At 38.2% G+C, this 17,081-nt stretch overlaps 2 protein-coding genes across 9 annotated transcripts in view; one reads left to right on the top strand and one right to left on the bottom strand.

Annotated features, from left to right (window-relative positions):
* Positions 1–17,081, top strand: part of FGF2 (fibroblast growth factor 2) — a 57,920-nt gene that overhangs the window by 29,215 nt on the left and 11,624 nt on the right. Inside the window, exon 2 of the mRNA XM_069557496.1 lies at positions 12,056–12,159. Within this exon, the coding sequence (XP_069413597.1) occupies positions 12,056–12,159 (104 nt within the window). The remainder of the gene's footprint in view (positions 1–12,055; positions 12,160–17,081) is intronic.
* NUDT6 (nudix hydrolase 6) overlaps positions 7,951–17,081 on the bottom strand; it is a 74,915-nt gene continuing 65,784 nt past the window's right edge. For 6 of the 8 annotated variants that reach the window (XM_069557488.1, XM_069557489.1, XM_069557486.1 and 3 more), the window contains 3 exons: positions 15,941–16,060; positions 13,855–13,987; positions 8,020–10,323 (listed from right to left, as the gene is read on the bottom strand). The gene's annotated coding sequence lies outside the window, so the exon portion shown is untranslated. Of the gene's footprint in view, positions 10,324–11,187; positions 11,275–13,854; positions 13,988–15,940; positions 16,061–17,081 lie in introns of all 8 variants that reach the window. The other 2 variants (XM_069557485.1, XM_069557490.1) reach the window with 1 other exon arrangement.

Genomic DNA, 17,081 nt, shown 5'->3' with positions numbered 1-17,081 from the left:
TCACAAGTATTCCTCAGGCTGCCCTTTTATAACCACAGTCAGTTCCCCAAGCCCACCGCTGGCAACTGCCAGTCTCTTCTCCATTTCTATAACTTTGTGGGCAGCTTATTTTTAGAAACATTTCTCCAATAGTTGGCCTCTGGGAAGAAAGTAGCCATTAACACTTACACAGAGCAGATGACTTTTGTAGGTGGAAGCCGGTAGTTATGCACACATACTCAGTGCTGACTCGGGTTGCTCTGCCAGGAGACAGTGTGGGGTCCCCAACTGCAGATTACTGAGGTGTCAGAACTGAAACTATTCTTGCCAGAAAATGCCTCTGCCAAAGGCTGTCAGAATTTTCCCTCCTGAATTACACACCTCCACAAAGCAGGCCAAGAAATGACTTGGGTAACAAGCATTTCTAGCCTCTCTCTGACACTAGAATAGTCACATACTGTCTGGGATCCCTAGTAGCTATGGAAAAGGTGAGGGAAGGTATTTTTTGTCAGTTTGTGATTATCTGCTGAGGGAACTGTTTCCTTTTCTTTCCATCTTTGTAGTTATCTTTGCTACTTTGAAGCTCTGTATTAACCCTGTATTGCACTTAGAGCTTCTGGAATGCCTCAAGGTGCTAAATTGTCTTTCTCGCTTCCTTCTCGTCAGTCTGACTTCATTATCTGGTGCCACTAGCAAAGTAAAAGCCATGGTGTGTGTTAGTCGCTTGGTCTTGTCTGTCTCTTTGCTACCTCATGGACTGCAGGTCATCAGACTCCTCTGTTCATGGAATTCTCCAGGCAAGAATATCGGAGTGTGTTGCCATTCCCTTCTCCAGGGGATCTTCCTGACCCATTGTGGGCAGATTCTTTGCCGTCTGAACCACCATTACTGTTGTTCAGTTGCCAAATATTGTCTGACTCTCTGCAACCCCATGAACTGCAGCACTCCAGGCTTCCGTTCTTCACTATCTGAGTTTGCTCAAACTCGTGTCCATTGAGTCAGTGTTGCCATTCAACCATCTTATCCTCTGTCACCCCCTTCACCTCTTGCCCTCAGACTTTCCCAGCATCAGGGTCTTTGCCAGTGAATTGGCTTTTCACATCAGGTGGCCAAAGTATCGGAGCTTCAGCATCAGTCCTTCTGATATTCAGGGTTGATATCCTTTAGGATTGACTGGTTTGAATCCCTTGCAGTCCAAGGGATTCTCAAGAGTCTTCTCCAGCACCACAGTTCAAAAGCATCAGTTCTTCCATGTTCAACCTTCTTTATGGTCCAACTCTCACATCCATATGTGACTACTGGAAACCTCTGTCGGAAAAGTGATGTCTCTGCTTTTTAATACACTCTCTAGGTTTGTCATAGCTTTTCTTCCAAGGAGCAAATGTCTTTTAATTTCATGGCTATAGCCACCATTGGCATTGTGTTATTAGAAGAATCTAGAATCATCTAATGTCTGCAGCTGTTTGGACCTGTGTTACTTTTGCTCTTCCTGTAGCTCAGGTAGCTCAAACACTTCCACTTTAGGACATGAAATAGGAGATCCAGTAGATACTGGAAGAAATTGATTTTTATAAGTTTTTATGGATTGGAATTGCTTGAAACAGCCCTGTCTTTGGCATAAATCAGCTGTACATGAAAAATTTTTTATTGCAGGAATTAAATGATATGGTTTAAGACATAAATGGCAAATTTGATGTTTCAGACATATTACACTTTGTTTTATATATTTTGTCATCATTGGTAGTCTTAAGTCTCATAATGAAAACAATTTCTACTTTGTAGCTATAAGACTTGATACAGAGAAAGATTTAATCAACTCTCAAAGCCATGTCCTGACTGAGTAGCAAAGAAAGAAGTCATGGATTTCTGAGGTCCTTCCCTTCCTTCCTATTTTTGTTATGCAAATTTTAACCTTCTTTGAAAACTGAAGAGTTGCTAAGAATTTCAATGAATTGTGTGTCTAATAATGTTCCTGTTTATAAACTTAAGTAGCCAGTTGAGTTGTGAAGAGAATGGGATTTATGGGTTCCCCCTCCCCGTCCCAGGATGATATACAAAAGGAAATGATTTAAAAAAAAAAAGAACGGTTAATGAGTCATTGTGAAGCTCATTAGTCAGATTTGTGTTTTGTCCACACAAAAAAGGAATAATTGAATAAATTTAGGTTGCTGATCTTTGTTATCTGATTACTACCCTCTGGTATTCCAGTCATATATGGAGATTTAAAGGTTTTCATTTTCAGGAAGTGTTTCGTTACATGGACTCCTTTGTCAGTTATCTGTGCATTAGAAAGTTTTTAGTGCGGTCTTCAGCATTAAACTGGATGATTTTTGACGTAATAAACCAGTGGGTTATGCCTTGGAATTTAGTTATTAGTTACTCATGAATTACAGTTCCAAGGAGACAACTGAACCTGTTACTTTTTGACTGAAAAATATTTTATTGTAAAGCCACCACACTTTACCATCAAGTTTTACACTAATGTTGGTTTTGAATGAGTAAGGAAGGAATTAATATGTGTGCAGTGTTCTAAGAGGAGGATGTCAGGAACATGAGTACTGTCAGCTGTAGACCTATATAGTGATCCTTGAAATACAGTATTAGACAACTGCTTTCTGATGATTTTTGTGTACTAAATTACAAATTTCACTTTGCTTGACTTCAGATTTAAATGAGAAGTAATATTAATGTTGGACCAACTAAAGAACACCATGCATTTGCCACCAGAATGTAAGCTGCGTGAGGGCAGACACTTTGTAGTTCTTGGTTCCTGCTGTATTTCTAGCTCCTAGAACAGTTTCTGACACATGAGGCAAGTGTGATACCATTTTATTGAATGAATGAATAAATATTAAATACAGGACAATAGGTTGAGAAATTGTATAAGGCCTGTGTCTTCTTTGCAGTAAGTACCTTTTAGTTTACTTCCCTTGAGAATAGTGAAACTATAAATTTATTTGCTATAGAAGTCAGCCTATGGTAGGACGTTATTTGCAGCATAAATGGCATATTTGTGAAAGGTGCCCCATCTACACACTTTGTAGACCCTACCCTTTCCTAGATATTCTAGATAAAGTTTCCTAAAAAATTATACAATTCTTTGAATTTCAAAACAAAGCAATACAAAGAAGCAGGTGTAAAATAGGGGGCCAACATCTCTGATGATTACTGTGTACTAAAACTTTTATATATGGGGAGAGATCTAATATCTAATCTTCACTGTGTAACCTTGTGCACTAGTAGTTATCTTCAATTGTGCAAGTGAAGAGGTCAGCTCAACTGTTAAGTGGGGAAGCCTGATGAGTCCAATTCTGTCTGCCTCCAAAATCCATGCATTTGACACTGTGGTGTTTTTTTTTTTTTTTACTACAGTCTAATTTCTGAGGTTTATTTCAGCCAAACTGCTTGAAGTTTTCTGCATTCACTGTTCTCAAAGTCTGAATAACCCAGTGATGACTACTCAGTTTGCATCACCTCACTTCTTATGTGGCATTTGACAGTGAAGGGCTTTTCAGAGGTCCCACTTAAGATTTCTGTCTTCACTTGGTTTTTACTCTCCCCTAGTTTTCTACTTCTGACAACTCTCTTGGGGGCTCGTTAAATGTATTGACTATTTGGCAGGAAAGTGATATCTTAGCTATATTGAGTCTTTCCATTGGTAAGCATACATAGCTCCCCTTTTAAGTCTTTTCAAAATGACTTTCTTTCAATAAACTTTTACAACTTTCTTCATAAAAGTCCTTGGTACCTATAGTTATTATCTCAAATGGTATCTTTTTTTTTTTTTTAATTACATGTTCCAATAGTTTGTTGTGGGTTACATAACTCCATTGATTTTTGTGTATTCTTGTATCAGGCAACTTTTATTAAGTATTCCCAATAGTTTGTTTGTATTTTGACTTTCAAAAAACTTTCTATTTAGCGGTAATTATCGAAGGTTTGTTGAGTTGCAGAGGTTTTACAAGTTCCCCTATGCCTTTACCCAGCCTTCCCTGAAGTTAACTTCTTACATAACTTAAACAGAAGTGTGGCACTTTACTTAAAAAAAAAAGCTGATACTGGTACATTACTGTTTGCAGACTTCATTTAGATTTCACCACTTTTCCCACTAACATCCTTTTTCTGTTTCAGAATCCAATCCAGAATATTACATTGCATTTAGTGTCTTAATTTTAATGCAGAATATTATACTACTTGGAAAGAATAACAGTTTTGTGTCTTAGTTTCCAAATCTCTGTGTGCATGTGTGTGTGTGGGGGTGGTGGTGGTGTAGGGATTAGGTGTGTATACAGTACATACCCTCACAGGCTGGCTGAGAGTGTATGTGTGTGTGGTGTAGGTAGGTATTAGGTGCGTGTATAATACACTCACAGGCTGGCTGAGAGTGTATGTGTGTGTGGTGTAGGTAGGTATAAGGTGCGTGTATAATACATACTCTCACAGGCTGGCTGAGAGAGAGTGTGTGTGTGGTGTAGGTAGGTATGAGGTGCGTGTATAATACACACTCTCACAGGCTGGCTGAGAGAGTGTGTGTGTGTGGTGTAGGTAGGTATGAGGTGCATGTATAATACATACTCTCACAGGCTGGCTGAGTGTGTGTGTGGTGTAGGCAGGTATGAGGTGCGTGTATAATACATACTCTCACAGGCTGGCATGGACTGACCACTCTTTCAGGCTCTACACCCTGTACTCCTCCTGTAAATGTTGGTGCTCCCCAGAATTGCGTCCTTTGCCCTTTAATTCACGCCTGCTACTCACTGTTCTGGATCTCATTTTGGTCTTCCTGTGTGGGTTTGGAGCAGCCTGTGCATCCAAGGTAGCCACTGTTTGCTATGATTAACCAGATCTTTATTCTAGCAGATTTCCTCTTTGAGCTCCATATTCATAGAGCTGACCATCTTTTGGATGCCTGTGTCTGCATTTTCCAGAGACTTCCAGTATTATCTTAAGGGAACATAGCTAATCATCTTGCCAACTTGTCTCTCCTTTTGTATATCCCACCTCAACAAGGAGAAACAGTTCTTTGCTTCCTTGCCTGTGTCCTTACCTCCATTATCTCCATTCCTTTCAGATCTATTTTTGTTTCCTTCATCTCTCACATGTTTATCAACTTCTCTCCATCCAATTTCATGCAAAGCACTCATTCTTTCATCCTTTTTCAAATTCCTTAACACAGTATGCAGAGCCTCTGGCCTCACCCTGTCCCATGACGCCCTCTCCCACAGCACACACAGCACCCTCACTGTGCTGGCCGTATCCATGAACCTGACGTTTGTGGCTACGCCATGCTCTCTGTCTCCTTTGCAAGTGTTGTCAGGATGCTTTTGTTGTTGTTCTACTCTCTTCCTGACAACCCCTGCTAATTCTGCTGGTCTCCATTCAGTTGTCACTGCTTTAGGAAGCCTCTCCTCTCCAGGCTGGGTTAGGTGTACCTTCTGAGTGCTCTTGGGTAGCTTGTGTGAATTCCTCTCATGGCACTTACAGTACTGACCTTGTTTAGTTACCTGTACCATCTCTCTTCTTGACAATACTGTGTTTCTTAAGGTCAAAGACTTACGTATTTCGCTCTGTGATTCCTATTGCTCTGCACAGTACCTGGTACATAGCTGTTACTAACAAATGTTTATTGAATGAATAAGTGTATTCCCTGTTCTAGGAAACACTGTCTTTTCTGTTTCCAAAAACCATATTCTTTTACCAGGGACAAACCTCTCTAAACGTCAGCTTATTTATATATGAGTAGGGTGTACTGCTGGAGAAGGCAGTGGCACCCCACTCCAGTACTCTTTGCCTGGAAAATCCCATGGACAGAGGATACTGGTGGGCTGCAGCCCATGGGGTTGCAAAGGGTCAGACACGACTGAGTGAGTTCACTTTCACGCATTGGAGAAGGAAATGGCAACCCACTTGTGTTCTTGCCTGGAGAATCCCAGGGACGGGGGAGCCTGGTGGCTGCCATCTATGGGGTCACACAGAGTAGGACAAGACTGAAGCGACTTAGCAGGAGCAGCAGCAGGGTGCACTGCATGACCTCTAAGTCCTTTATAGCTCTAACAAGTTAGTATTTATGATTTTAAGATTCATCATCCTTTGAGCCTATTCAAAAGAAAACGATACAAATTCCAAGAAAGGAGTTGCAGAATGTTCTGAGCCATAGTGGCTCACTGAAATAATCCTTTGGCTTTTTGGTTATACTGTGTAACTAAATCTGTCAGATGTTAATGGCCTGAGCACTTGAACATCTGAGTAGTTTACTTACTGTAATCAGAGTTTGTTTCTTTGCTTACCTATCAAAATCATGTTAGAAAGACCATGTAAATACTCCTTTGCTAAAGACTGTCAAGTAAAAAGTAGACAATTGTTTATAGATATTGTAGATGGGATTTAAGATGTAACTGTATTATGATGGGACCAAGTGACGACTAGTGAAGTGTGTGTGTGAAAGTCGCTCAGTCGTGTCCAACTCTTTGTGACCCCGCGGACTATACGATCCATGGAATTCTCCAGGCCAGAATACTGGAGTGGGTAGCCTTTCCCTTCTCCAGGGGATCTTCCCAACCCAGGGATTGAATCCAGGTCTCCCGCATTACAGGCAGTTTCTTTACCAGCTGAGCCACAATGGAAGCTTCCCTAATGATAAGGTTCTTCAATGACAGCTTTTGTTTTTATGTTACAGCAGAGGGGAAAAAAGTTGAATTTTAAGCTTGGATAACACACTATTTTTCCAAGTTTGTCTCTTACTGGACTTAAATATCAACATTAGAAAGCCATGAGAAGTCTTATGTTTATCAAAATTGTTGACTTCTGTGCTTCCCAAACCTGAACATAGATTGGTGGTCTCCAGCATGCTGAAAAGACCTGGGCTATATCAGGGTTCAGAGGTCCAATTTAGAAAGAAAGGTTTTCTACTGTAGACTATTTTTAAGAACTTTCAAAATGTAAAATATAATGTAGATACAGGAAACCATATAAAACAAATTCATACATTAATGGGTTATTACTAGGTGAACATTCTTATAGTCACCAACTACAGAACTTTGCCAGCCACCCCAGATGCCTCTCTGTGTCCACTGCCTCTCCAATAAAGTACACAGATTTCTAAATACTTTGAATTTCTTAGTAGTTTCATCACAGTGATAGGCATCCTTAAATATTCTAGTTTAGTTTTGCTTTTTAAAGTATGAGCTTTAGGCCTTTTTTAGTCTCAGGTCTCCCTTCCATCTTTTTTTTCTCCATAGTAATTGATTGATTGTTGAGGAAACCACATTATTTGACCTGCCAGGTTTCTCAGTCTGGATTATGCCTGTTGCTCGAGCTATCTCAGACGTGGCTGTTTAGGCTTTGTGGCTGTCTCCTGCCTCAGTCCTGAAATGACAATCTGCCTGGAATATCATTTCTTTTAATCTCCCTACCCTGTACCTTGTTTGTGATATTATCTCCTATATATCTTTCAAACCTTAGCTCAAATCTCATCTCTCCTAGAAAGATTCTCGGATTTTTTCATCTGGTAATATGTCATTTTCCGTAATCTCATAGCACCTGTATAATACTCATGTACAATACCAAGGACATTAGAGCAATGAGTTCCTTTATCCATTTTTCTTTTGCGTGAGATGCTTTCAACTCACCAGATGTTCACAAGGTATTTCTATGCGCCTGGCATGGGATAGAGATAGATGAAGTATAGTTCCCTTTTGGATGATATACTTCTTGCATCTCTTTTAATTGAGATACTTCCTCTTCCTCTTGTTACTCATAAATGCAGTTATTTTCAGTCATGTTTAATATGGCATACACTTGGTATTTTATACAGCATATAAAAATTGGCTCACAATGGATCAAAACCTAAATATACAAGGTAAAACTAAAACATTTAAGAGAAAAGCATAGGCATAAGTCTTCATGACCCTAGGTTAGGCAATAGTGTCTCCGATACGACAAGCAATCAAAGAACAAAATCAGTATACTGGATTTCATGAAAATTAAAACATGTTTATGCATCAAAGGATAACATCAACAAAGTGAAAAGAACCCACAGCATGGAAGAATATATTTATTTGCAAGTCAGATATCTGTTTAGGGCTTGAATCTAGAACATATACAACTCAATGTGAAAAAGTCTTCTTAAAAAATGAGCCAAGGATCTGAATAGACATTTCTCTAAAGATACACGAACAGCCAATAAACACATGAAAAGATATTCAGCATCAGAAAAATACAAATGAAAACTAAGAGATAACCACTCTATACCCAATCAAAATGACTATAACTAGGAAAACAGAACAAAAACCCAGGACTACAAAAAAAAAAGTGGCCTGGATGTGGAGGAACTGGACCCCTTAATTTCTTTTGGGAATGTAAAATGGTTGCTTTGGAAAACAATATGACAGTTTCTCAAATGATTAAACATGGTACCATATTTACTTTTCAATATATGCCCAAGAGAAATGAAAATGTGTCTATATAAAATCCGGTACAGGAATGTTTGTAGCAGCATTATTCGTAACAGCCAAAAACTGGAAACTAAATGTCTATCAAACTGGGTGGGTAAATCAAATGTGGTCTATTCAATGGAATGTTGCTGCTGCTGCTGCTAAGTCACTTCAGTTGTGTCTGACTCTGTGCAACCCCATAGACGGCAGCCCACCAGGCTCCCCCGGTCCCTGGGATTCTCCAGGCAAGAACACTGGAGTGGGTTGCCATTTCCTTCTCCAGTGCATGAAAGTGAAAAGTGAAAGTGAAGTTGCTCAGTCGTGTCCGACTCTTCGTGACCCCATGGACTATAGCCTACCAGGCTCCTCCATCCATGGGATTTTCCAGGCAAGAGGACTGGAGTGGGGTGCCATTGCCTTCTCCCCAATGGAATGTTGCTTGGCAATAAAAAAGAATGAAGTGCTGATTCATGGCTATAACGTGAGTGAAACTTGAAAACATGCTAAGTGAAGGAAGTCAGTCACAAAAGACCACATATTGTATGACCACATTTATATGAAATATCCTGAATAGGCACATCTATAGAGATAGGAGGTGGATTAGTGGCAGCCTAGAGTTGGGATAGTGCTACTGGGAACATAGGAGGTGTGGGTGAAGATGTTCTAAAACTGACCGTGGTGATGGCTGCACAACCTTGTGACTGTATTAAAAACCATGGAATCATGAATACTTTACATGAATTGTATCATACATGAATTGTATCTTGACTTAAGAAACAAAAGTACCAGGGGCACCAATAGTTTAGTAGAAGAGCCATTGACAGTACTTAAACATCATGGTAACTCTGGAAAAAGAACTTCTAAGCTGGAGTTAACTGATATGAACAATTCAAGTCAGCTAGGCAAATAAGCATAGGATTGCTTACCATGCTGGCAGTTTTTTTTTTTTCTTTTAAGCATAGTTTTCAAATGACGATGTTAAGAGAATAAAGTCTCAGGTAAATGAAACCTACCTGATCTCAAAAGGAAAAAATGTCAGATCAGGTTAGTTGACGATGTTATTCTTATATTCCATATACTTACTGATTTGTCAATTTTTGCTTCAGACAATTGTTTTTTCCCTTGAGGTATCTCTCATGATTATGAAATAACTTTGCTCATATCTAGTTACACTAGTTGCCTTGAAGTCCACATCAGATACTAATATAGCCATACCAGCATTCTTAGTAATTAGGGTGTGCAACTTACGTATTTTCCTACATTATTTTCAATTTGCTCTTATCTTTGTACTTAAAGTGCTTTTCTTGTAAGCAACATAGTTGGGTTTTGCCTTTTATCTTATTGACAGTTTTTTCACCTTTAAATAGTGAAGTATTTAGTTCCTTTTAGTTTAATTATTGGTATGTTTGGGTTTAATTTGCCATCTTGGAATTTGTTCACCCCATTTGTTCTTTGTCCTTTTGTTTCTCTTTTCCTGCCTTCTTTTGGGTTGTAGTTTTCCATATTCTACTTTTCTGAGACAAAAATGGCCCAGCTGTTAACTACTGGGGTAGTTCAGGAGTTAACTTTGCTCTTGAACTCTACCTTGTCTTTTCAGATCTCTCTTCATCCTCCTTTTCATTTGGTGAAGGCTCAGTGCTTCTCGGGGGCTCTCAGCTCTGTTCTGCTTCCATTCTTCAATGGATAGCTGCTTTGCACTCAGCAAAGCCTAGGTGATTTCAGAAGGATCTGAGGCTCTTCTGTTCTGTCTTCTGCCTGTCGGGTGTGATGGTTGTACACTAGGTGCAAGCTCTGGAGGAGAGAACTGGCAGGTGGGTATGGAATTGCTCTTTGATATCAGCAGCTATTAAAAGGCTGTAAAAGTTCAGCTGGTTTATTCATACTCCCCATTTTGGCAGGATTATTCTTCTTCCTGTTAAAATGAAAGCAGGTCATCTCTTTTTGGGGGAAAGGGACCCCAAATGTGGAATTCTTTAAGTGAAATTGTATTTGTTTAGATCTCTTTATACCTCAGATCTGATGGGTTTTTAAAGAAAATCTAGGATTTTGTGGATTATCCAGCTTCTTACTGATTTAGGCTCTAGTTCCTGTCTATATTTTTATGGTTATTTGGTAATAAACACTTTTCAGGCATTGACAGTTTACTTTTTAGTGGCTTATCAAGTAACGGTATCCAAACGTGAATTCCCAAGGAATCTATGAAAAGCCAATGAATAAATGAATGACATTTACTTTTGCTTCTGAGTCACTGGTATTGACCACATGTTAATATCCATAATCTGCCTTATGAACAGTAATTATACATTTACAAAATGGTGGGCTAGAGCTAGGCTAGTTTATTGATAAAGTGCCAGAAAAAAGTATAGTGATTGACTGTCAGTCATGAGCATTTATACAACCTCATGAGTTAAAAAGAGATGCTCGTGTATCATATATGACTTAACGATCTAATCATCAATAGAATTTTGCTTATATTTGCCAAAAATCTTATTTTCTACATTTTTCCATAATGTTGTGAAAAACTTTTGTTTTCATGACTTGACTATATTCCTTTTACTTTGTATCTTATTTATTTATTTATATTTTACTTTGTATCTTTTAAGATTCTGCAGAAGAATTTCACCTGAAGTGACTGGTACATTGAGGAGAATCAGACATAAAATTAAATGTCCAATAAATGTCTTTTTTACTTGATTCCCTTTGTGGTAATTTATAATGCAAGTTATGAGAAGCACAGTTCTAAGAAGGCTGACAGTAAAGAGTTAATTTGACTTACCAAGAATTTCTTAAATTTAACTGGCCCCAGAACCTGTTTTTTTAAGTAATCTCTGTTACTCAAAATACATTTTGGAGAATGCTGCCTCTGAATAGCAAAAGAGAAATTTTAAACTTAATTTTCATTGAGTTGATTACATGATTATTTGTCCATCTAGCATTATCATGCTTATCTATTTTTTTTTCTGACGATCTGTTTAATATTGACAATGTACTGTAACACATAGGTCATCCTCTTTAGGATCTTATAGTCTGAAAATCTTCATCACACCATATAAGCAAATTAAATGTAAACATTATTTTTTTGCAAATATCTAGTTGAAAAACAAAATCTATATATCAAAATATGTCCATAAAGAAAGATGAATACATTTGGCATTGTATTGAAGGGAAAGCTAGAAATAAGAAACCAAAGGAAATATAAACCAAAAGATAATAGTGAGCAACTATATTTTATTTGTGAAGAACAGGTTAAAAATAGCTTTTAAAGAATTTAAACAGTAGTGTGAAAATTCTAATTGGTTTATATATTTATGTACCCTTCAAATATGTACACTCAAAAAAACAAAGACTTTAGTTAACAAGGCCAAGTAGAGGTAATTACTTATTCAACAAGAGAAATTCTCCATCTGTCCCTCTTATCAGCTGACACTGGAGTGAGAAGGGAGTCTGGAGGCACTTATGCTCTAGTGGGTCATTCGCTCTAATAGAATTTAGTTGACGTTTCACCTCGGCCCCCAGCTCCTTGCCAGAGTGGACTAGCTGGTTGCCTGCATGTTTCATCTTTTCCCTGTATGTTGCATAAATGTGTTATGTAGATGCTTCATTTTCCTATGATGCTACAAAGGTAATTTTTCTGTTATTTACAGTCAAACTACAACTTCAAGCAGAAGAGAGAGGGGTTGTGTCTATCAAAGGAGTGTGTGCAAACCGTTACCTTGCTATGAAAGAAGATGGAAGATTACTAGCTTCTGTAAGTAATGCTTTCTGTATTTATATATATATTTTAAATTTAATTAATTTTAATTGGAGGCTAATTACAATATTGATTGGTTTTTTCTTTAAGCTGTGAATTTACTAGTTTTGGTATTTATTAAATTTTTATTAAGGTTTTGCAAATATTATACCACTTAATCTTCATATAAATAGAGAGTATTATACTCTTATTTCACAGATGCAAAAACTATAGTTCTGAAGGAGCAATAAAGCAACCAAGAAAACACAGCTCGTGTGAGGCAGAGTCTAGAGGGCACGCCAGGTGGTCTTGACTGTCTTGACTCCCCAGTAGGCACTCTAATTCACTGCATTTTGCTGCAAAGCTATTAAACTTTAGTTATAAAAATATATTGTACAGTTGTCTGAAGAGCATTGGGATGGACATATAAAATTTTGGGTATGAGTTTTTAAAGCTTCTTTAAAATTTGACATACAAAACACTATATAGAATACTCTTTGCCAGTTCCATGTACTGTAGCCTACCAGGCTCCTCTGTCCATGGAATTTTCCAGGCAAGGGTACTGGAGTGGGTTGCCATTTCCTTCTCCAGGGGATCTTCCCAACTCGGGGATTGAACCCAGGTCTCCTGCAATGCAGGCAGACACTTTACCCTCTGTGCCACCAGGAAAGCCTGTGGACTCCTCACCTAGGTACAAATGCTCGCTCTGCCACTTACTAGCTGTGTGTTCCTGGGCAAACTATTCTGAGTTCATTCCCTTATCTATAACGTAGAGACAATAATGATCCTATCTCAGTTTTTGTGCAGACTAGTTTATATCAGGTGTCTCTTATACATAGTAGGTGCTCAAAATTTTTACCTCCTCCTCCTGTTCTCATTTATATATAAGGTCATTTATGAGCAGAGACTTTTAACTTTTTATCACTGCCACTCCAGGGTCCTCACTCCTGGTTAGTATCGTCTCCATTAATGCAGGTTCTCTGTCAGCTTCCACCATTATAATTACAACTGGGATTGTAAGTGTGTTGACCAGACTGCGTGGGGAATGATGCAGGGAAACAGAGCAGTATAATAGACACAGACCCTCCTTGTGTCATTGCGGGAGTAGAAAAGACATGTACCTAGAAGTGTGTATATATACAAACCTCAGCCATGACACCAGTAGCAGTTAGAAGCTCTCTATAACTTTCCTCACAGAAGAGATCTAACAATACTGGTGTTTTGAGCTTATACAGATAGTTTTTTATTTTTTATTTTTCTGAGTGAAGATCTTTGGATTTCTTTTTAATTAACTTAATGGTGTGTAGTTGACAACGTCGCGTTAGTCTCTGCTGTACAGCAGTGTGAGTCAGTTATACATAATACATTCTCTTTAAGACTCTGTTCCCATATTGGTTATTAGGGTTTGAGTAGCGCTCCCTGTGCTATACAGTAGGCCCTTATAGTTACCTGTTTTATACATGTGTATATGTCAGTTTCAGTCTCCTAATTTATCCCTCCCTCCTGGGTGATTATCAGTTTGTTTTTTACATCTGTGACTCTATTTTTAAAATAAATTCATTTGTACCATTTCTTCAGATTCCACATATAAGCGATATATTTGTCTTTGATTTACTTCTCTCAGTATGACAATCTCTAGGTCCATTCATGTTGCTACAAATGGCATTATTTCATTTTTTTATGACTGAGTAATATTTCATTGTATATACATACCACATCTTCTTTATCCATTCCTCTGTTGATAGACATTGAGGTTGCTTCCACGTCCTGGCTATGTAAATAGTGCTGCAACAAACACTGGAGTGGCGTGTATCTTTTTGAAATATGGTTTTCTCCAGATATATGCCTAGGAGTAAGATTGCTGGGTTATATGGTAACTATTTTTGGTTTTCTGAGAAGCCTCCATACTATTCTCTATAACAACTATACCAATTTACATTCCCACTAACAGTGTAGGAGGGTTCTCCTTTCTCCACACCCTTTTCAGCATTTATTGTTTGTGGATTTTTTAATTACCGACCATTCTGACTGATGGGAGGTGATACCTTATTGCTCTAGTAATTAGTGATGTTGAATATCTTTTCATGTGCCTCTTGGTCATCTGTACATGATCTTTGGATTTCTGAAGGGACTGAAACATACTTACAGAGAAAAAGAATATTCACTGAGTGATCATGTGATTAAGATATATTTATTATTATGTTTGTGATTTTTGCAGGATAAAAGTCTAGGTGTAGTGGTGCTTTCTCTTTCCCTTTCTGTAACTAAATAAAAATTTAGAATGATCTTCAAGAATAGTCAGTGTCTTTTGAGTGTACTAGTGGCACCCTACTTCAGCACTCTTGCCTGGAAAATCCCATGGACGGAGGAGCCTTGTGGGCTGCAGTCCATGGGGTCGCTAAGAGTTGGACACGACTGAAGCGACTTAGCAGCAGCAGCAGATACTATGCTAGGCATTAGGATTATAAAACTGAACGCAAAATGGCCTGTGCCTTTAATGAGTGGCAGTCCTGGGGAGGCAGAATTGTAAGTAAGTATTTGTAGTAATGTGTAACGGGATTGATATGTTCCTTTTCTATCTTGCATGCATGCATAGTAATGTAGGAAAGGAAGTAAAATGTTTTGAGATAGGAAATAGTATAGGAAAGGAAGTGATTAAATGTGTCTAGCTTGGGGAAGATGACCTGTAAGAGGATTGAATGGAGATTGGGTTATGGGTAATTTTAGGACATAGCACATGCAGAGACATGGATGCAGGAAGCTTACTAGGAGTCTCTCCAGAAGTACAGTTTAGTACTGTGGGAGTGTAAGGTGCAAAGGCAGTACGAGGTAGAAGGGAAGAGATGTGGCTGGAGAGGCAAGTAAACTGTCTGCTGAGGTATCTAATGTGTCATGTTGCAGTCAGCAGTGGGAAGCTGTGAAGTGTTTTAAGAAGACACACATCAGATTTGAATTTGAGACAGTTCTCTTGCAGCAATGTAGAGGATGGATTGGAGGGGGCCAAGACTGGCAGAGACAGACCAGTTAGAAGGCTATGGGAATAGTCCAAGCAAGTGATAAGAACCTGGCAATAACAGGATGGAGCAATGAAGTTGATCAGGTTTAGGACTGGAATAAAGGAAAGTCAAAGATGACATCTGGGTTTCCAGTGTGGATGAAGAGGTAGATGAGAAAGGGTTTAGAAGAAAAGAGCAAGTTCTAGGAAAAGGTAATACAGGTTCAAATTTAGTCTTATCTAGTTTGAATTATTAAGAGAAATTCAGGTGAAGATGTGTAACTACATAGTTGGAATTATGGGTTTGGACTTTAGAGGAGAGGTCGGTGTTGACCTCGGTGTCATCAGTGTATAGGTAGTGGATAAACAAGTGGAATGGATGAACTTTCCTAGGAAAAAAAAAAATATATATATATATATATATATACATATATATATATATATGTAGCATTGAAGACTACTTGCATGTCTTCCACTGTTCTTGCTACAAGCCTGTTGTCAACTCAAGGGATGATGTAATACTTGGGAATGTACTGAAGTAGCATGTTAAATATTTCCAGGACAGTAAATCTAAGGTTAACTCCAGTATTTTCACCTCGGGATGTGACAGACACACACAGTGTGAATCACTTTGTCTTCTGTAATAGTGTTGATTTGGCTACCACCAGACAGTAATGGTGGTGGAGATAAGAAAGGAGATTACAACATTAGCTTCTGTCTTAACTATGGACAACACTAGTCAAAATGGTTTCAAAGCTCCAGACTTTGCTATGTCTGTCTCAGTGAGTGACTTCAGATTCTTACCCTGTGGTTTTCCATTATTGAGATTAGAAGATCCAATAACCTGGTAATCATGGTGTTCCTGTAAGATCGTCACTGGAGGGGTTATTTATCTTGAGAACATAGGCTGGAACATAGGTTCATCTGTAATGATAAAAAGCTCTATAATTATCTAAAGTGATGATAACAAGCTACTCTACTTTATTTAGGAAAACTTTTTTTTAAATTGAAGTTTAGTTGATTTATAGTTTTAGTTTCTGGTATACAGCAAAGTGATTCAGTTTCACACACATTGCACCTGGCAGTTTAGTCTTTGGGGTTGCAAGAATTGGACACTTAGCGACTAAACCACCACCACATACATACACACATTTTTTTCACATTCATTTCCCTCATAGATTATATAAGACACTGAATATAGCTCTCTGTGCTATAAAGTAGACCTTTTTTGCTTTTTTTTAATATATAGTAGCTTGTATCTGGTAATCCCAAACTCCTTATTCTTCTTCCCCATTGGTAAGCATTAGTTTGTTTTCTATGTCTATGGGTCTGTTTCTGTTTTGTAATTAAGTTGATTTGTATATTTTTCAGATTCCACAAATAAGTGATATGTGGTATTTCTCTTTTTGTGTCTGACGGACTTCACTCAGTATGACAATCTCTAGGTCCATCTATGTTGCTTCTATGGCACTATTCTATTTTATGGCTGAGTACTATGCCCTTGTGTATAGATACCACATCTTCTTCATCCATTCTTCTATTGATGGATATTTAGGTTGAGAAGCTACTCTACAGTGCATCTCTGAAACTACTGGGGTTGTAGAAGAGACAATTTATGACACTAGACCTAAAAACTGAGCTTTCTCCTCATTCTTACAGAATACTCTACAAGTTAGAATTCAGAGAATTCTGACTCCTTCTTTTGGTAAATAGGCATTAAGTGTCCCAAACTTGCTTCTGTACCATCAGAAGCATAAACTACTCTAAAATGAACAGTGTTTTCTAGTGTCTCCCTTAGCTAATAAGCAGGACCTTTCACAATGTTTATGGTCACAGCATTTTTAGTCTTAAATATATTTCTGTCCCCTTGGAAATGTATTAATTCTTCCTGATAAAACAGACTTCCTTTAGATTGGTATATCAAGAGTTAAATCAGCAATGCTCT

Source organism: Ovis canadensis, chromosome 17 (genome assembly GCF_042477335.2).
Source record: "Ovis canadensis isolate MfBH-ARS-UI-01 breed Bighorn chromosome 17, ARS-UI_OviCan_v2, whole genome shotgun sequence".
In the NCBI taxonomy this organism is placed as follows: Eukaryota; Metazoa; Chordata; class Mammalia; order Artiodactyla; family Bovidae; genus Ovis; species Ovis canadensis.
This window is presented reverse-complemented; position numbering and strand designations above follow the sequence as displayed.